The 19,444-nt window shown below is 37.5% G+C and overlaps 3 protein-coding genes and 1 long non-coding RNA gene across 5 annotated transcripts; 2 read left to right on the top strand and 2 right to left on the bottom strand.

The window, feature by feature from the left end:
- The first annotated feature begins 37 nt into the window (after window positions 1–37).
- Window positions 38–9,217, top strand: GluProRS (Glutamyl-prolyl-tRNA synthetase). Its single transcript, XM_043420423.1, has 12 exons — window positions 38–217; window positions 306–482; window positions 796–1,226; window positions 1,792–2,143; window positions 2,244–2,415; window positions 3,154–3,555; window positions 3,715–4,168; window positions 4,252–4,500; window positions 5,563–7,275; window positions 7,495–7,896; window positions 8,023–8,558; window positions 8,993–9,217. Exons 1-12 carry the CDS (start codon window positions 175–177, stop codon window positions 9,150–9,152), a joined length of 5,091 nt encoding a protein of 1,696 aa, XP_043276358.1. The 5' UTR covers window positions 38–174; the 3' UTR covers window positions 9,153–9,217.
- Window positions 4,190–5,567, bottom strand: LOC122411547 (uncharacterized). Its single transcript, XR_006261173.1, has 2 exons — window positions 4,995–5,567; window positions 4,190–4,462 (listed from the first exon to the last, which is right to left on the bottom strand). It is a non-coding gene; the product is annotated as an uncharacterized lncRNA (long non-coding RNA).
- Window positions 9,218–9,771: 554 nt separating the features above from the next.
- On the bottom strand, window positions 9,772–11,451 carry LOC122411544 (mitochondrial import inner membrane translocase subunit TIM14-like). Of its 2 annotated transcripts, none has more exons than XM_043420431.1 (3): window positions 11,155–11,451; window positions 10,443–10,577; window positions 9,772–10,197 (listed from the first exon to the last, which is right to left on the bottom strand). In XM_043420431.1, exons 1-3 carry the CDS (start codon window positions 11,155–11,157, stop codon window positions 9,979–9,981), a joined length of 357 nt encoding a protein of 118 aa, XP_043276366.1. In that variant the 5' UTR covers window positions 11,158–11,451; the 3' UTR covers window positions 9,772–9,978. The 2 variants fall into 2 exon arrangements, with proteins under 2 accessions (XP_043276366.1, XP_043276365.1); XM_043420430.1 differs by lacking the exon at window positions 11,155–11,451 and adding an exon at window positions 10,898–11,091.
- Window positions 11,452–12,067: 616 nt separating this feature from the next.
- On the top strand, window positions 12,068–19,400 carry smo (smoothened). Its single transcript, XM_043418561.1, has 8 exons — window positions 12,068–12,237; window positions 13,413–13,727; window positions 15,039–15,479; window positions 15,940–16,109; window positions 16,293–16,633; window positions 17,101–17,302; window positions 17,548–17,718; window positions 17,851–19,400. Exons 2-8 carry the CDS (start codon window positions 13,413–13,415, stop codon window positions 19,148–19,150), a joined length of 2,940 nt encoding a protein of 979 aa, XP_043274496.1. The 5' UTR covers window positions 12,068–12,237; the 3' UTR covers window positions 19,151–19,400.
- The last annotated feature ends 44 nt before the right edge of the window (window positions 19,401–19,444 follow it).

The following is a 19,444-nucleotide window of genomic DNA, read 5'->3' as shown; positions in this document are numbered from 1 at the left end:
CACATTATGGCCGAGCCGGGCAACAACGGCACATGTGGAGTTGCCATACAAAGCTCGATACCGCCGCACTAATTGCTATTTTTCAAGCTATCATCTCTTTCTATTATTATTTCGTATAAACAGCTGTTACAAATAAATTAAGTATTACATAAAAGTTCGAATTAGTCGATCACAATGAGCCTAAAGTTAATTGTGAACTCTAATGATCCTCCAATAGGTAAGGGTTTAGGTTATTCCTAATTTTTTTTGTTTAGCGAGACTGTGCGTGTTTTGAACGAACTAAATCAGTTGATTTTTTTTTCCAGGTGCTTTGATAACATCTGAACTAATAATTGAGGAGAATAAAGCACAGATAGAAATTTCATCGAAAAATTTCAATTCTGGCAATGTTCAATTAATTGCTACAGATGGAAGTGTCATCTGCGAAAGCTGCAACGAGGTCGGCCGATACTTTGGTAGAACGGTGCACCCGGATTTATATGGTAAATTTCGAAATGTGCTTCTTCTCATTTTTCTATTGGAAAATTATTTCGAAATTTTGAAAAAAAAAGTCATTTTTCACCACACTTGCGCCAAAAGTTCAACTTTCCGAAATCGGAAGGTTGAATTTTCGGTGCATGCGTGGTGAAAAATAGATACACTCCACGGGATTGAAATTAGACCACCTCAAACCGCGTGCTAATCACCCTCGCCTTTGGCTCGGGTGACAATTCTGCCCACGGTTTGAAGTAGTCTACTTTCCCTCCCTAGGTGTGTAATATACTATTATTATAACTCATTTTCCTTATTCCAAAGGAGGCTCAGATGTTTATCAAAGGACGGAAGTTGATCACTGGCTCTCCTTTTCTATCGGACCTCTCAAAAGCCAGAAGTCCATAAACGAGGCATTGGTTTATCTGGACAATATTCTCAAGCCAAAAACATGGCTCGTATCCAAACGTCTAACCCTGGCAGATATTTATGTTTTTTCGTCTCTGGTGGATCATCGACCTCTGGAAAGTGATGAAAAGTACTGTAATATAAACAGATGGTACAGGCAAATGTTGGCTATGCCGGCAGTCCAGAAAGCGCTTGCTGCTGTCCCAAAGAACAGAGTTGCAGGTTCTGGAAAAGCTACCAAATCTTCTGGTCGACAAGAAAACAAAGATGCCAAGAGACCTTGCAGTACTGGAAACAGAAAGCAGGAGGGAACATTTGTTGAACTTCCTGGTGCTGAAATGGGCAAGGTTTGGTTAATCATTGATAAAAAAATGTAACTGTTGTTTCTTTTTCATTGAAAAAAAAGGAACATTGTGTTTTAGCTCTTGAATATTTAGTAGTTGGAAAATAAATTTCTTCGAGTCAAGGCAAATAATAAATTTTCATTCTCAATCGAATTTCTAATAATTTCTCGTTCATTAAAGAATTTTTCAAATTGCAAAATCAAATAAATTTTTCATTATAACAAAAATATTTTTTATTGCAAAAAATCACTGAGTTGCATCATGCAATTGGATTGTCATGCTGCGTAATAAAACAGATGCATGATGCAAATATCATTTGATTCTGTACTTTATTGACAAACCTGAGACAAAACCGAAATAAAAAAAATTTAAGGTTATTTTTGCCATGAATAAAGCTATATTGAATAAATTGAAATTTACTTAAACTAAATAATTCAAATTACCGAGTAGTCTCAAAATTTGCTCGTTAGCGATAAGAATATGAAAATATACTAATTACATGAGAGAGTTTAGAGTTTGTTATGTCAAAATACTGACAAACTTTCCTCATGATTGTTCACGTTCTTAGGTAGTTGTTCGCTTTCCACCGGAAGCCAGTGGTTACTTGCACATCGGTCACGCAAAAGCAGCTCTCTTGAATCAATATTACGCAGATGCATTCAAGGGACAATTAATAATGAGATTTGACGACACAAATCCAGCTAAAGAAAATGTTGAGTTTGAACAAGCGATTTTGCAAGATCTCGAGATGTTGCAGATAAAACCTGATCGCTTCACTCATTCTTCCGACTACTTTGAACTCATGTTGTCCTATTGTGACAAGCTGATCAGAGAAGGGAAAGCTTTTGTGGATGATACGCCTGCTCTGTTGATGAAAGAACAACGTGAACAAAGATTGCCATCAGCAAATCGAGACAACTGTGAGTGAATTTCGTTATAAATCGATGTTTTTTAAGTTTTCATCGTTCTGTATGACACTGTTTCTTTAATTTTGTTTATTTTCTCAACGTCTCTTTCCAGGTGTTGAAAAAAATATGCAGCTATGGCAAGAAATGAAGGACGCGACTGCTAAGGGTCAGGAATGTTGCGTTCGTGCGAAAATCGATTACCAATCAACGAACGGATGTATGAGGGATCCGACAATTTACCGATGCAAAGCGGAACCTCATCCTCGAACAGGAACGAAATACAAGTAGGAATTTTTCGTACACAATCTTTCCAAGTTTCTCTGAATATTATGAAATTGTTTTGTTACTGCGAAGTTGTCATGTTAGTCAGGTATGCAACGCGGAACGAAGTCATGTCAGGTCAAGACAATCAATATTAAGATCAATATTAAGTCCTTTAACCGGAGATGAGAACCGTGTCTTTGACATGGAAGTGAGAATGAGTTTTAAGACTTTATAGCGGTGAATGTATCACCTGGTGTTTCTTCATTCTAGTTTTTCCGTTGATTGCAGTAATTCCTTTCACCTTTTCTTTTAATGTTGGAGTTTTGATTGCAGTTATTAATAGTTCACAATTATGGTTCACAATTAACCGGTTGTGTAAACCTTTCTACTTTGACCCCTCATTATTTTCATTGATGAAGATCGGCAGGGCCTGCATCCGATTATAAATCTACAGTTGAAATTAGTTTCTGCAACAAGAAGAAGTTTTATTGCTTAAGATTAGTTGTTCATTAGGTAGACCGTTATGAAGACACGAATTCCAGTTGAATTTACTCTCTACAGCTATATTTTCCTATTTTCTAACAAAAAGAGTTCTGATTTTAATTACATTCTCATTGATGTTGATGACTTTTAATTTTATTAGTGAGATCTATCGCGCTAATGTATAATATTACTAAAGTAATACCACCTACTAATCAAATGCCAATTGTTTTGGTGTTGAGCATACTCGTAAAACGTTGAATCACTTGTTTTTTCAGAGTGTATCCGACCTACGACTTCGCATGTCCGATCGTAGACGCCCACGAGGGTGTAACGCATACACTTCGAACAACCGAGTACCACGATCGAGATGTCCAATTTTATTGGCTTATCGATGCTCTGGAGTTACGACGTCCTCATGTTTGGGAATATTCTCGACTTAATATGACGAACACGGTTTTATCAAAACGACGGTTGACTTGGTTCGTCGAAGAAGGTTTAGTCGACGGTTGGGACGATCCACGTTTTCCAACTGTCAGAGGAATTCTCCGCCGTGGCATGACCGTCGATGGACTCAAACAATTTATCATTGCTCAAGGCAGCTCCCGATCCGTCGTTTTCATGGAGTGGGACAAAATTTGGGCATTTAACAAAAAGGTCATCGATCCTATAGCAATTCGGTAACATTATCTCTTTTTTTTCTTCGTATTCTGAATATAAGAGAGCTGAATTTACACATGAACAAAGTTATCGAACTTCATAGAATGGAGCAAAGGTTAATAGGGCAATTTAAAAAAATGAGTCAGTTGCCGAAAAAATTAAATTTATTCGATTTGCAGATACACAGCTTTGAATGACGGTGAAACCGTTCCGGTTGTGGTAGAGAATGCAAAAGAAGATTTTCTGACTGTACAAAATCATCCGAAAGATCCGTCGAAGGGTACGAAAAAAGTGAAAATAGGACCACGGATATTAATTGAAAGATGTGACGCGGAAACTCTCGTGGAGGGCCAAAACGCAACTTTCATAAACTGGGGTAATCTGCTCATCAAAAATATCCACAAAGAAAATGGACTGATCACAGGAGTCGCAGCGAGTTTGAATCTCGAGAACAAAGATTATAAAAACACGGTTAAACTCACCTGGCTCGCCGACGACAACAAGGAGAATAAAAATTCCGGTAAACAACACGATGTGGTCCCATGTTACGCGGTTTATTTCGAACATATCATCAGCAAACCTGTTCTCGGTAAAGACGACGATTTCAAAGATTTTGTCGCCAAGGATACAAGGGTAAATTAAAAAACATTCAAATTTTTATAACAAATTTTATGAATTATTATCTTTCAATATAATTACAATGTTAACGGTTGCAGAAAGAAATTAAATTATTAGGCGAGAGCGAACTGAAGCGGGTGAAAGAGGGCGAGATTATTCAGCTCCAAAGAAAGGGATTTTTCCGTTGCGACGTTCCATACGCTCCCATGAGTCCTTTTTCATCTCGAGAACAACCAGTCGTTCTTTTCCACGTTCCTGATGGACACTCTACGTCTCAAGGAGCCACCGCTGCACCCGCGAACTCTGAAACTGCGACAAAGACTAAAGCAAAAGACAACGGGGGAAAGGTAAGTAAAAAAATAATCATAGTCATTCCCATGAAAACCTAGTCGTTGAATTTGAGCAAAAAATTCAAAATGTCACGTATGGAAAACTTAATACTTGACGCTTATGATCTTGACGACGAACATGAACTCTGCAATTGGGTCGGGAACGCTCCAATCTTTCCTACGAAATTTTGCTCATCCACGATAATGAGCTTCAATTGTGCACGATTCTACTTGTCCCATGATACCGAAGCGAATAGTGTACGATGAAATAGCATTCGAAGGATATTTGACAACGAAAAATTTGTAAACAGAAAAAGTTTTAATAAATTAAGAAAAGAAGTATTTTGCTACAAAATTTGGGGTATTTTGACCCAATTGTCCTTTAAAAATTTAGCATCTTTTGCTGAAAGACTGAGTTAAAAAATTGTGGATTGCTGCTAATGGACATTCATGAACTAAAATTCTACGAATGTGCGACGTCTCATTGTTGTTTGTACGATCTCGTCGCTCACTTTTTCCTTTTATCCAGCGAAGTATGCACTAGCCGAAAATGAACGTGTTGGAAGCTCCACTATGCTCAAGTGTACGCCCGTTGTACTCCCACTCCCCTCGCTCATCGCACAGAGTTTTCGAAACCGTGACTTCCCTTTCACCTTCTCTTACGGACGCGCTCCACTCGTGCACAGTATTCTCGGTTACGCGTTGGAGTTCTCGACGACGTGTCTTCTTAGGAAAGTCCTTACTAATGTCGCATCGGTCCGTTTTTCCCATATGGATTGTTAACAAACGAAAGTCAACAAGAATTCATAAATCCATGCAATTTAGCAATTTTAATACCCTTAACATCTTTTATTAAATAAAATAAAATTCTCATGTTTGCTGTCTAAAACTTCAGGTAAAATATCGTCTGCTCACGGTCGAAATAAATTCGGAAAACTTAAAATTTTAATCATTTTCAACTTCCGAGACATTAGTTTACGATTGTTTCCATTGAACTAAAATAAAACAGTCTTTGTTTTTGAAAAAGATTCAGAATTCGATTTTATTGAAAACAAATGAAAAATAAGTGATTTTTTTCAGGATTTATCGTCGCTGGATGAGAAAATAACGGCCCAGGGTAACAAAGTGCGTGACATTAAAGCCGCGAAAGCTGAAAAATCGATCATTGACGGAGAGGTTAAAATTCTGCTTGCTCTAAAAGCTGAGTACAAAACGGTCGCTGGAAAGGATTGGAAACCAGGAGCGGTAGTGAAAAAGCCAACGGATGATTCTGCAACAGCTACTGATGAAACGCTTTCTAAAAAGGTACAGGAACAGGGTGAAAAAGTGAGAAAATTGAAAGCTGAGAAGGCGGAGAAAAAGGTGATCGATCAAGAAGTCAAAGAGTTATTGGCTTTAAAGGCAGAGTACAAAAAGCTTACAGGAAAAGATTGGAAGCCAGCTGAAGTTGCGAGTCAAAATTTAAAATCGTCTGCTACTGATGGAGCCGCGTTGTCGATTAAAATTTCTCAACAAGGCGACAAAGTAAGGCAACTGAAAGCAGAAAAAGCAGACAAAAAGTTGATCGACGTCGAAGTGAAGAATCTTTTGGCCTTTAAAGCTGAGTACAAGAACGCAACAGGCAACGATTGGAAACCAGAAGCTGCAGTAGCGGTTTCCACGAACGTCCAAGCTGCGAAAGCCTCGAACGAAGAGTTGTCGAATAAGATTCAAAAGCAAGGTGACAAAGTTCGTGAGCTGAAAACCGCCAAGGCCGATAAAAAACTCGTGGAAGAAGAAGTCAAAGTTTTGTTGACTTTGAAAAGCGAGTACAAGCGCGTGGCAGGTGAAGATTGGAAACCTAAAGAAACCGCCGTGTGTCCAAAAATGAGTAATGATTCTGCTGATTCGGTATCCGCAAAAATAACAGAACAAGGTGACAAAATTCGTCAGTTAAAAACGCAGAAAGCAGAAAAATCGAAAATTGACGAGGAAGTGAAGATACTATTGAAGTTGAAAAGCGATTATAAGAGTCTTGCTGGCAAAGAATGGAAACCCAGTACGACGAGCGCCGCTGCAACCCCATCAACGAATCCCTCAACGAAAGGAAACGAATTGTCGAACGAGATTACCAAAGCAGGTGACAAAGTGAGACAATTGAAGAGCGAAAAAGCGGAGAAAAATGCAATTGACGAGGCAGTGAAAATATTACTCGATTTAAAGACTAGCTACAAAGCAGCCACGGGACAAGATTGGAAGCCACCGGGAGGTGGTGAAAATTCTGGACCTCGCAAACCGAAAGAGTCTTCCAAACCAGCAGAAAAACCAGCCAAAAAAGAAAAAACGAAGGAGCAACAAGCTTCGAACAAAGAAACTGAAAGTAACAAAACCGGCACGCGTTTGGGTCTCGAGGCTAAAAAAGCCGAGAATTTATCAGATTGGTACTCTCAAGTTATCACTAAAGGCGAAATGATAGAATATTACGACGTTTCTGGTTGTTATGTTTTACGACCTTGGAGCTTTTCCATTTGGGACATTATAAAAGATTATATCGATGGCAAGATTAAAAAAATGGGCGTACAGAATTGTTACTTCCCAATATTCGTCAGTAGAACCGTTCTTGAACGCGAGAAAAATCATATTGCTGATTTCGCACCAGAAGTTGCATGGGTTACGAAAAGCGGTGACTCCGATTTGGCCGAACCAATTGCCATTCGGCCTACTTCAGAAACCGTTATGTATCCTGCTTACGCTAAATGGTTGAAATCCTATCGTGACCTGCCTTTAAAACTCAATCAATGGAACAATGTTGTCGTAAGTGTTAGATCTAGAGGTTTTTTTAATTCCAATTTTTTTTTTAACTGTACGGAAGCACGTTGATTTTTTATATTTAACGTATCAAAATGAGGCAAATATTGTCTTTTGATTCTGATAACGACCGATTTTTATTATTCTCAAGTGTTTCTGTCTATAATATAGAAAAATTGCATCGTCGTGGCAACGATTGTAACTTGATTGAATCTGTAATTTCAGCGATGGGAGTTCAAACATCCGCAGCCATTCTTGCGAACGCGTGAATTTCTCTGGCAAGAAGGACATTCGGCATTTGGAACAAAAGCTGAAGCCGACGAAGAAGTGTTGGAGATACTCGAGATATATGCACAAGTGTACGAAAACTTACTAGCGGTTCCTGTCGTCAGGGGTCGCAAGACTGAGAAAGAAAAATTCGCCGGTGGTGATTACACTACCACGGTCGAAGCTTTCGTCTCGGCAAGTGGCAGAGGAATTCAAGGTGCTACAAGTCATCATCTGGGACAAAATTTTGCCAAAATGTTTGACATTCAAGTTGAAGGTGCTGAGGAAGGGAGCGAGAAGTCTTACGTCTATCAGAACTCGTGGGGCTTGACAACGCGAACCATTGGAGTCATGATAATGGTTTGTTGAGCTCAGAACGCACGCTTTTTCTTTTATCTCGTCAGAACCAAATCAGAACGTCTCCATGGATTCAATACCCTTATAATTGTGAATTTTGTGCTAAAGTACGATTAAAAATATTTTCAGGTGCACGGTGATGACAAAGGGTTGGTTTTACCACCGAAAGTTGCTGCTATCCAGGTCGTAATCGTTCCTTGTGGAATCACAGCTTCAACGAGCCTCGAACAGAGACAACATCTCATGGCCGAGTGCCAGAAGCTTGAGGCTGAATTGAAGAAGAACGGTGATTTGAAGGTCAAAGGTGACTACAGGGACAACTATAGTCCTGGTTGGAAATTCAATCATTGGGAACTCAAGGGTGTTCCTGTAAGAGTTGAGCTCGGTTTCAAAGATTTGGAGAAAAAGCAGGTGACCCTCGTTCGAAGAGACAATTCCGAACGTTTGACCGCTGAAAGAACTAACGTTTGTGGCTCCGTCGAAAAACTTCTCGAAGAAATACAGAAATCTATGCTGAACAAAGCCTCGAAAGATTTGGACGATCATATCAAACAGGTCACTGAATGGAACAGTTTCTGTACTGAACTCGACAAAAAGAACATTCTTTTGGCACCGTTCTGCGGAGATACCAGCTGCGAGGATAATATTAAGGCAGACAGTACCAGGTGAACAATGATTTAATCGCGTTTTTCTTCTAACAACACAAATTCAATTATTTCATGGAAAAAATTTTTGTCAATTTTACTATCTAAACTCATGAGTAAAGACAACTGAAATAGCAAATTTTTTGAACGGCATTTTACGTGCTCATTTCCATATGTCTTACTGTCGATCTCTTTTACGTTTATGAATAAAGTTTGCAATCGCAAAAGAAATTTGAAGTATTATTAGATTAAATAAAATATGTATAAAAAATATTATTATCTAGAGTATTTTTAAAATTTAGTTTTGAATAATATGGATTTTACTTTCTTCAGAATTGACACCTCGAAAATTTAGACTGACAAACGAAAATTGATCAGAATGAAACTCAACAACCTACTCACAATGTTTCAACTTTCTTCGCCGCCAACATTAAATCTTTTTCTTCATTTTTCAGAGAGGACGGAGGTGAAGAACCAGGCGCACCGTTGATGGGAGCTAAGAGTCTTTGTATACCTTTCGAACAACCGAAAACACCGCTGAGTTCCTTGAAATGCATACATCAACGTTGTACGAAAAAACCGAAATTTTATACTCTGTTTGGTCGCAGTTATTAAAGAAAATTTGGCTTGATTCTCCGAACCAAAACTGGATCAATAAATGATTATTTAAATGATATAAATTTGTGTCCATTGTTATTCTCTAGATGTGATTATGAATTTATCTTATCGTTCAATTGAAATTTTCAAATAATTGCTCGTATCAAAGGAAAATTCTTGAAAATATGAACATGCGATTTTGACGGCTGAAGACAGTGCATATTTGTTCTTTGAAATTATACTCATTTTTAAATGACTAATAATTGCTAGGATATCAGAGCTGCACATTATTAGTCTTCAGAATTTTTTATTCACCGTTTAGTCTTATTTTTTTATTACATTTTCTTGGATCTATCGCGAGAGACAGGAAATCCGATATTGCGAGTATCTCAAGGTTGTTGTTGGAAAAGGTGTTTAAAATTGAACAACAAGGGGAGCTAACTTAAAGTAGCTTGCTCGACGTGCATTTCTTCCAAAATTTTTTTAAACAATTTAAATTTTTCAATTATATCTAGTTAAATCTTTTTTTAACTGTTCATTTAAATCACATAGTGTCCTCCGAACTTTTGTCGGATCATTATTTAAAAAAAATAAAAAAAAAACAAAGCGGTATCGGGTAAAAGTTTTTTAAGATGTATGACTATACAAATGTATATATTGGTATCCAGGTATTCATTCATGAGTCTTTATAAATAAACTTACACTTGAAAATATACAAATCATCAAACATTAAAAATGATAGCTGCTTGTTCACAGTCGATTGTGTACATTTGAGGTGTTTCCTAAGATTAATGATTCACTTATCAAATTTAGATAAACATTCTATATGAATGGATCACTCTTTTCATCCAGATTTTTCCATCAAATCTTTGGCTTCATTTATTTTTGCTGCTAAGTATGGGGAACCGCCTCGATCCGGATGATTGGCTGACATCAATCTTTTAAATTGTTCTTTAACTTTGAGCTTGTTCACCGTCGGTGAGACTCCGAGAATTAAACTTGCTTCCTTCCTCGTCATTGTTGGCTCAAACCCACCTTTGTAATATTTACTATTCGCTAAAGTCTAAAATACAATAATGCTTATAATTAGAACTTTAGATGAATATTGTTTAATTGTGATATCAATTGATCGTAGAATCTTTCCTGTACCTTCTTTGTTATGAATACCATGGAAAAAAGAATTTATTCAAAATTTAACTAGGATTTCCTGTTTTTATCAAAATGAATTATTTTTGAAAACTTCCAGAGCTTTGAAATAAATTTTAAAGAGTATTTTTTAATATTCTGAAGTTATAAGCTAATGCATACCTGTGAATCAAGTTTTGATACAGTTTTAAGAGCTTCAGCCAGTTTTTGAGTTAGCATTGGCATTCTATTGAATATCGATCGGCCTCCGAATCCTACAATAGCAATTCCTATGCCTGCAACTACTGCTGTATTTGCCTATAAAAAATGTATGATAATGAATGTATTTAATAAATAATAATTATCGATAATCGAAAAAAATGATTCAGCTACTTGTCTACGTCCAAGTTTTTAAAAATTTGTAGAGGTCCTTTTTATACTTATATGCTTTTGAGAAAACGATATTAGGCAATTAACAATTAAGGATATTTTTAAAAAATTGAGCGATCATATTAATGGATAAAATTTTTTAATTCAAGCGTAGAACAAGGAAAAAGAATATTTTTTTATTTTTTATTGTATGAATGTGGAGTTAATTTCTGTATAGTTTAACCGGTTTAACCTCAAAGACTTTTAACCTCAAAATTCATTCTCATATCTCATATCATGATATCATGTCTGGAATGTGCTGCATATCACTTGTCTCAATTTTTGCAAAAGGAGATTTATCTCACAAACGTGAAATTGTTGAAGTTCGAAAATTACATTGCCGGATAATTTTGATTATCCCAACATTTGAATTCGAGTTCGCGGGAAAGGTGTATACTTCATAAGAATATCCATTTTTTCAACTATATTTTGTGCAAAAAATAAATATTGGTCAGAGCATACTTACCATTTTTTTTTTAATTTAGAAAGACTGACGTAGAATTCAATAAATAGTAGGTCGAAATTTTTACGTGAGTTGACGACTGCACTCTTTTTTCCTCACGATTGGCACTATTATGATGAAAACACCCATTGAACACTACGACACTACAGCAGTTCATTGATCCAGTGATCCAGTTCATCCCACGTTAAACCTATAATAGACTGAGTTTAAAGATGAGGAATTTAAATTTGATTAATATTTTTTCGGTTTTATTTTCAGCAGTTGCGAAGATTGTTCTTCGCCAGTATACATTAGCCCAATACTGCTCAAACTGATTTTTCAGTTGAACTCTCCGTAGCCATTGAGCTATTATTTTTATATGAATTGCAGTATGAACATTTCTGTGGAAGAGAATTTTAGTATATATGAGCTCGAGTAATCAGGCAAAGATTTTTCTAAAATGTCATCAAATACTTGAGTATTCTTTGCGATTGCTCAGAAGGCATTTGTTCCAATTTTATTCTTTGAATGAGGTCACCTCTGAGTTTTGGTAGGTCAACAAACAGTTGTGGATTTTTGATCTTACCGAGGAATCGAGAAAAAGCCAAGGAAATCAGGATTTCCAAACATACCACCTGAAACAAAGATTTGAATTTTCGTGGTATCGTAAAAAACCACCGCACGGCGGCAGACTTTTTGACGACTTTTGACTGCTCCTCCCGTATGATCTTGACTTTTTTTTAGGGTCGTTTTTTCAGACGCAATTTTTTACCCACCAGGTGTTACGAACGAATTGAATTTTCGCGCTTTGTCTCCTCCCGTAGCGCTGCTCACGGACTATGTGGCAAGTTCACGCTTGTCATCCGGCGAAGAAATTCGAGGGAGAGTGAAGGAAGGAAGGAGGGTTGCAAGCGCATCGTGGGTGGCCTAGCGTCTTGAGACGCGCGTGTGGTCCGGCAGTCCGCTAGCAAGATGCGATGCGGCCGCCACGAAACTTGGGAGGATGTGTGACGCTCTTTGTCCTCGTGTAGACGCCAAAGAGACGCTTCGATGTAGCTTGTTTTGTTACTTCATTCGTGATATTCGAAATTCTCATAAATTCGCAAGGTACGTTTTGAAGCGTTGGATTCACTTTCTTGTCTTTTTGTACTCGGGCCATTGCCCCGGTTTTGTTTATCGCTGACCACGTGCAAACTGCGTATACAAGTTCGGCAACAATAAAGAGCCGGAATAAAAGCCGGAAACTCGTGCACCTCGGAAAACGTCAGTGCAATTTCTGGTGAAGAACTGACTAAAAAAAAACAATTCGATTTCGTAGAAAATTTTTGTTATTGAATTTAACTCGTCCACGACAGTTTGTTTTCTTTTGCCTATCAATATTCCTTCCGCATAAACTGTTCGTGCTAAAAACTGTCTGCGAAAATAACTCTGAACAGTCGCTCCACTGAATTTTTAGTGGCTCCTCACGTAATTATTGTCTTTCTCTACGAATTAACGTGTCCTTTTTACATTAATATTCAACGCTTATGATTGTCTGCTAAAAATAATTTTTTATTTATTTTCATTGCTAATAATAATAATAATGAAACAAATATTCGTAACTCATTCCCTTTTCAAACGTAGATTTGATCGATTTGTTTTCTTTTGTTTCTCGTGACGAGTTCGGTGCAAAACAACTTCGCAAAACAGCATAAATATTATTCGGTATTTTTCAATAAATCAAAAAAAATTCGGCTTTATAAGAAATTTTCGAATTCCAAGCATGTTTTTGGGACTTGAAAAATCTTGTTTTTCAACTCCAACGTTTTATGAGGAACTTCGAATGCCTTTTTCGTTCTCATATTTATTCAATAAAATTACTTCACTTTTTAGTGCCAAAAAAAAGACTTCGGTGAACTTAAAAATTGCGTGAAAATTTCGATCGTCTGAACCAATACGTGCACAGTCATAATCTCGAATCTATTTTTCATGGTGTGCGTTCGTAAACCGATAGTAAATCAGATGATTCGAAATTTGATCGAACTCGCGACTTTGTGTCTATCGACTTGTGTGTATCTTTGAAGAATTAATTTGAAATTGAATTTGACGTGCCAATCCATATTTTGATCACTATAAAAATCGTCTGTTTTTCACAAAAAGTGACGTCGAATTCGGTGAATTATGAAATTCAAAATTATTCATTAAATTGTGAATTTTTTAAATACTGAAAATGAAAACTCCACCAAATTCCAATGCATAAATTTTCAAAATTGTCCTACTAATATTTAACATTATTATCTCAGATGATGCTCCGCTTGGTGTTGCTGACAATCTGTTTCCACCGGTCAGTAAAATCAGAGTTGGGTCACAGTTTTGGAGCAAACGCGAACGGCGAGAACGAGACGTGGAAAGACTTGGAACTGAGCCATAGACACAGGGACCCTAAATACCTGCTGGACAGGTATCCCGTGGGAGAACTTCCGACGGATTCGGCCGACTGTCGGAGACCAGCAAAATGCATTCATATGCAACATGCAACTTGCATGGGAACGCGACTGCCGTACACGACGACGACGATGGATCTTATTCCTGGTTATACCACTCAGGACATGATACAAGTAATTTTTGATTGAGGAGCACTCAGCACCTTTCATGGAAATTTTCATCCAGAATTATTTGTCGTCGGTTATGCATTAACAGAATGAATTACGAGGACGTAAATATCTTCGTAAGTTAGTAACGAAAAGAGTGAAGTAGTGATAAACTCAATTTCGTAATTGTTTGGACATCGCAAAACGAAAAAATCGCGGAGACTGGAAAAATTCTTTATTTTTTAGCTAAATTCACCAGGGAAAAGAGTTTGGGAGTTGGCTGAAACTTCTTTCGGGTTATTTTGTTTTTATGGATGATTGAAAAAAGATGGCGAAATCTTACTCGAAACGTGGAAATTGTGAAAATTGATGAAACCAGGATTTTTGTCAAAATTTATGTTTCGCTTTGGAGATTCACTTCTGACTTCATCTGGGATAGTAACTCTGGAAAACGTCGATTGAGCAACCCTTAGGTTTAGAAAACACGTGTCGAACGTTCACTACCTGCCGGTCGGTCAGGTACACAGCGCATAGACCCTTCGTGCTTCAAGGACTTTCGTCTCAGAGAAAGACTCGAGGACGGATATTCGATCTCTAGTTTTTTATTCAGTGAAGTCGATATCGAATCAAGTTTGTCATTCGTATTCTGTACTTTCATCAGGTTAATTACATCATGTTCTCAATCTCATTAAAAAATATAAATGAAAATATAAAACAATAATGAAAATCGACACGAATATCCATAAAGTATCGGTTTACGAACGCATAAATTTCAAAAATTCTAGATTTTTTTCTGTTACATTAAACAAATTGCATTGGCTAATCAATAGCGGCAGAGAATTTCATATTTCACGCAATGTCTTTCGAATGTTTTCCCAGATTTTTTTTTCTACAGAGAGACATGCAACAAAATTCGACAAAAATAGCAGCGATTTTGAACACCCAGGAAGTAGTTGTCTTGGAAACGTTTGAGAAATTTTTTAATTTTTTTCTGGAAGCTCATTATTTTTAAACTACCAGTTTGCGATTATTCGGCCAGTCATTCCGGAATTTTCGAACATTGACCGGTGTGAGTTGACGTTCAAATGTGACTGGCTAACGATTAGATTTAAATAAAAGTTATGATATTATCTCTCGGCGTAACGAGAATTTTTTGTTAGATTATTTTTCACCTTTTTTACTTTATCATGCCATCTCACTTTATCTCTTATCGCTAATGTGTCGGGTTTTATCAAACCTTTTAAAAAACTTTGTTTTATAATATTCGTTAAAATGTCTGATTTTTGAGGAAAGTTTCCTTTGTGTTTGAAGTATAATCGATGAAATTTTTGTTTTTAGGAAAAATTGCGTTTGTTGCAAGGAGTGAGGCACATTCCAAAATGCTGGGCGGTCGTTCAGCCGTTTCTCTGCTCATTATTCATGCCAAAATGCATTAACGAGACTGTCGATCTGCCGTCTCACGAAATGTGCAAAATGATCTCTGGACCCTGTCGAATACTTTTCAATCATACGATATGGCCAAATTTCATCAAATGTGACAACAAAAAACTTTTTCCTCGTTTTTGTAAATACGACATCAGAGATCTGACCTTCAACACGACGGGAAAATGCTTAAAGCCTCTCATACCGAGTGACAATACTCTCGCTATTTTCGAGGGAGTCGAAGGCTGCGGGGTACAATGCAGTGATCCTCTATTAACGTTCGACGAACAGGAACAGATCCACACGATTATTGCGTGGGGCGCTGGCTTGTCCGGCACCATTAATTTCCTCACTGTGGTAAACATTATTTTTTACAGTCCATGGAATTAAAACCTCAATAATTCCTCAAGCTTCATGAGTTTACGTGAAAGGTTTCAAAATTTTAACTACATTTTCAATGTCATATTAGTATTAGAGGAAAGGATTCGAGAGGAGGAGTCCATTTGAATTGGAATCGACCGAGATTTGCATTGTTTCGGGTGTGGAAAATATTCACCGATATACTAACCAATTGATATTATCACAAATTGGTTATTCCACTCATACGAAGAGTTCACAACATGTTAACATATAAAAAGAGTCTCAAAGTTAATGACGCAATAACAGTAACACTCAAATAATATTTCCACACTAATGAGAGTTTTTATAAAGAAAAAATAAAGATTATGAAAATAATAGCTACAATTTTATAAAATAACACGAAGAAATACTAGGAAATCATTGGTGTTATTAAAGATAAATATATTCAATAACACAGGTAACGTTTCTAATGGATTGGCGAAGTTCGAACAAGTATCCGGCGCAAGGGATTTTTTACATAAATTTTTGCTTTATGGTATCGTGCATTGGATGGCTCGCGCAATTCATGGGCAGCAGAGAATTTATAGTATGTCGAAAAGATGGGACACCAAGGATAAATGAGCCGAGGTAACATTTATCAATATGCATTCATTATTTCGTATATAATCACGTTAATTAAAATGAATTTTATTGTGGATGCTTGACTCAAAAAGCTATAAGAATCAATAAATAATCGAGAGTGTTTTATAAAGTATTGGAGGTAAAAAAATTGGATTCTTGAAAATGATCTCAACTTTGGTGTTTCCACAGCGGCGAAACCTTGGGCTGCGTTGCTGTTTTCATTGCAGTTTATTATTCGCTTATGGCTGCCATGATTTGGTTCGTCATTTTCACTTATGCCTGGCACATGAGCTTTCAAGGACTCGGGAAAATTCAGGACCGAATTGACAAGAAGAAGGCTTACTTCCATCTCATTGCTTGGTGCTTACCAATCGTAATGACCGTGGCTGTAATAACACTAGGCGAAATCGACGGTAGCAGTGTCACCGGCATTTGTTTCGTTGGTTACACCAATAAATACGCGAGAGCTTGGTTCCTTCACGGACCACTCCTCGTGGTTTTAGCTTTCGGTGGATATTTCTTGGGGAGAGGCAAGTTTTTTTTATTATCGAAGAAACTTTATGATGAAAACGTTAGAAATTAGGTTTTGGTCCAAAAAGAAATTGCCAGGCTGGTATTTGGATTCGTTTCATACGCCGAACGATGGATTCATTTGAGGAAAAATTGCTGGTCTCAAATGATATATTGTTCTGTGAAAAGTTTAAATTTGCGTTCTCTTTTGTCAGTATTGGAATTTTTTAAAGAAAAACAATTTGTAGCGAAAAAAGTTTACTGCTTCAAAAACAAAAGTTTCTTTTACGTTTTGCTTTTCAATAAGATCCATTTTTTTTAATTTTACCATTTCCATACATTTTTTCCTATTAATATTCTCGATTTTCCTTATTCATTCATGGATCGAATGTAAGTAATGAAAAAAAAATAAAAAAATTTCAATTCCCATAAACAAAATATGTCTGTTTTTGTTTATTCTATGAGTAAAACTTCATTATTGTTACAGGATTGATAACTTTAATCTGTCTCAAGATAAGCAGCCAGGAAATAATATCGAAACGTGCGAGTAAAAAAATCCGCGACAATATTGTGAGAATGATATTGTTCTCGATTCTGACGATTATCGCCGCTATTGTGACCTTCTGGTGTTACGTCTACGAGTTTCAGAACTCTGAAGAATGGCGACGGAGTTTCAGAAATTACATGATGTAAGAAATTCTTATATGTGCACGATTTTGGAGATTTTTTCTCGAATCGTCATTTGACGTCACTCAGACTGCATTAATTTGCAAATGACCTGACATTTATCTCAAGTATAGTACAAAAATATTGTTGACATTGCGAAAGGATACAATGCTTTAAAGTATGATCTACAGAATCATAATTCTACATCAAATGCAAAAATACTCGGGTTCAATTTCTCTTAACAATACTCTGAATTTATGTATCCCAGATGTTCAATCACGACAAAATATGCAGAGGAATCCGAGTGTAAAATGGACTCGAGACCCAGTATAGCTGTCTTACAGATACAAATCTTAGCACCGTTCTGCACGAGCGTTCTCATGTCGTCCTGGGTGTGGAGACGATCGACGATAGAAACGTGGAAACGAGCCATCAAAAGGTGTGACATGACAATTTATGATATGGCATTATTTAACTATTGTAATATGGAGGGAAATTTCTCATTGGATCAGATTTATTTGAATCCTCCGTACATCTTAGTCGAGAGCCCTGACTGAACTTCTAATTTCAGGACATTCAAATGTGACTACGAAGAGCCCGTGAAATTGAAGAAGCACAAAGTTATAGCGCAAGCATTTGCGAAGAGAAAAACGTTCAACAACGCGGGTCGCTTATCGATAAGTTTCCGTAATACGCACGAGGATCCTGTGGGAGTGAATTTCAATTTGGATTCGGTGGATTCACAAGATTTCAGTTCGGCTTGGGCGGCAGCATTGCCGAAGCTTGTAATACGACGAGATGCGCTGGTCGGTGGTAACACGAGTTCAGTATCGAGTATACGTCGTAATTCGGGCGATTCGGAGATAAGTTTTAGTCTAAGGAGAGTGTCGGTCGAGTCGAGGCGCAATTCGTTAGATTCGCAATACTCGGTGCAAATCGCGGAGGTCAAAGCAACGAGAAGCCGACGTACGAAGCGTAGACGAGACGGAAGTAAGTCAAAAACGTCGAAAATCGGACCAGTCTTACGTCGCGGTAGTACAACGTCACAGGAGAGTCAATTGGGCGCTCAAATATTGTCGGCGCTGACGAGCGGTGGTGTGCCGATGAAGGGGGGCCAAGTGCCAAACATGAAAAGACGCTCAGCCATCACGGGCTTGGATGACAAACTTTTGTCCAAAATGACTGATGATAAAAAGCCACCCGGTGTTTTGCTTCCATTTTTGTTCCCTGCTTGCAGTGGCAGCGAAGAGAATCTCAGCAGCGTCGACAAATTGGCTGTCGATGAAGAAGCCAATAAGCACATCGACGTCGAGGCTGCAAGAGTCGAGAAAGACGAGAGCGAGAGCGAGGACAGTCAACCCGACGAAACAACGCGGCTGAACCTCCCGGAGGAACCTCGCGAACGCAGTCGTAGCAAAACTAGCAACAAAAGCTCCAAAAGCTCCAAAAGCTATTCTCACGAAACCGGCAAACGTAGTCGTGAACGACCCGAAAGCAAATATTCCCTCCCGAGAGATCCTCAAGACGAAACTTTGCTCAAACATTTGCTCGATAACACGAACGATTCGAAAATCACCAGTGATAAAGAAATCCTCAAAGATACGTATAGAAAAGCTTGTCTCGGCGATTTGGCGTCTAGTTTAACGGAATATTGCCCCGAGTTATGTCGAATCATGCGAACTGACTTGGACAAAAACGCTCGTGAAATTTCCACCCAAACCTCACTGCCACTTGACATCCTTGAAATGGAAGAGCTCAAACAGAGCATCGATGAAATTATCAACAGTCGCAACTGCAGTTCCAAAGGCACACAAATATCGCCCAAGATGAACAAAGTTAACAACCGACGGAAAGACGATTCTTATCGTTAAGCAGACTCAAACTCGTATTGCCCATTATTACTATTCTAGTTTGTTTTTTATAATATATTTTATACAAAGTAAAAAATTTGCATTTTTTTTCTTCATCCTATATGAGAATTGGGATTTGGGGAATTAAAAATTAGATCTTGACTTTGTCGGAATGTAACCAAGTTTCGCTTTCTCTTTAAAGCCTTCACAACCTACTCGCTATTTTCATGACGAAAAATTTCAATAAATCCTATGATTGGTTTTTTTCACTAAAAAATATTAATAGTCGAGACGAAGGCCGATGGTATTATGTCG

The sequence above is a fragment of the Venturia canescens genome, chromosome 5, assembly GCF_019457755.1.
Source record: "Venturia canescens isolate UGA chromosome 5, ASM1945775v1, whole genome shotgun sequence".
NCBI classification, from domain to species: Eukaryota; Metazoa; Arthropoda; class Insecta; order Hymenoptera; family Ichneumonidae; genus Venturia; species Venturia canescens.
The sequence above is the reverse complement of the archived record's forward strand: the minus strand, read 5'-3'. Positions and strand labels throughout refer to the sequence as shown.

Bases quoted from the DNA above. Each gene is read 5' to 3' on its own strand.
- GluProRS (XM_043420423.1), top strand. From the start codon at position 175: ATGAGCCTAAAGTTAATTGTGAACTCTAATGATCCTCCAATAG. The intron at 218-305 runs GTAAGGGTTTAG...TTTTTTTTCCAG, and splicing joins CTCTAATGATCCTCCAATAG to GTGCTTTGATAACATCTGAA. The intron at 3,556-3,714 runs GTAACATTATCT...TTCGATTTGCAG, and splicing joins ATCGATCCTATAGCAATTCG to ATACACAGCTTTGAATGACG.
- LOC122411544 (XM_043420430.1), bottom strand. The intron at 10,198-10,442 runs GTATGCATTAGC...ATTGTATTTTAG, and splicing joins TATCAAAACTTGATTCACAG to ACTTTAGCGAATAGTAAATA.
- smo (XM_043418561.1), top strand. From the start codon at position 13,413: ATGATGCTCCGCTTGGTGTTGCTGACAATCTGTTTCCACCGGTCAGTA. The intron at 15,480-15,939 runs GTAAACATTATT...TCAATAACACAG, and splicing joins CCATTAATTTCCTCACTGTG to GTAACGTTTCTAATGGATTG. The intron at 16,110-16,292 runs GTAACATTTATC...GTGTTTCCACAG, and splicing joins CCAAGGATAAATGAGCCGAG to CGGCGAAACCTTGGGCTGCG.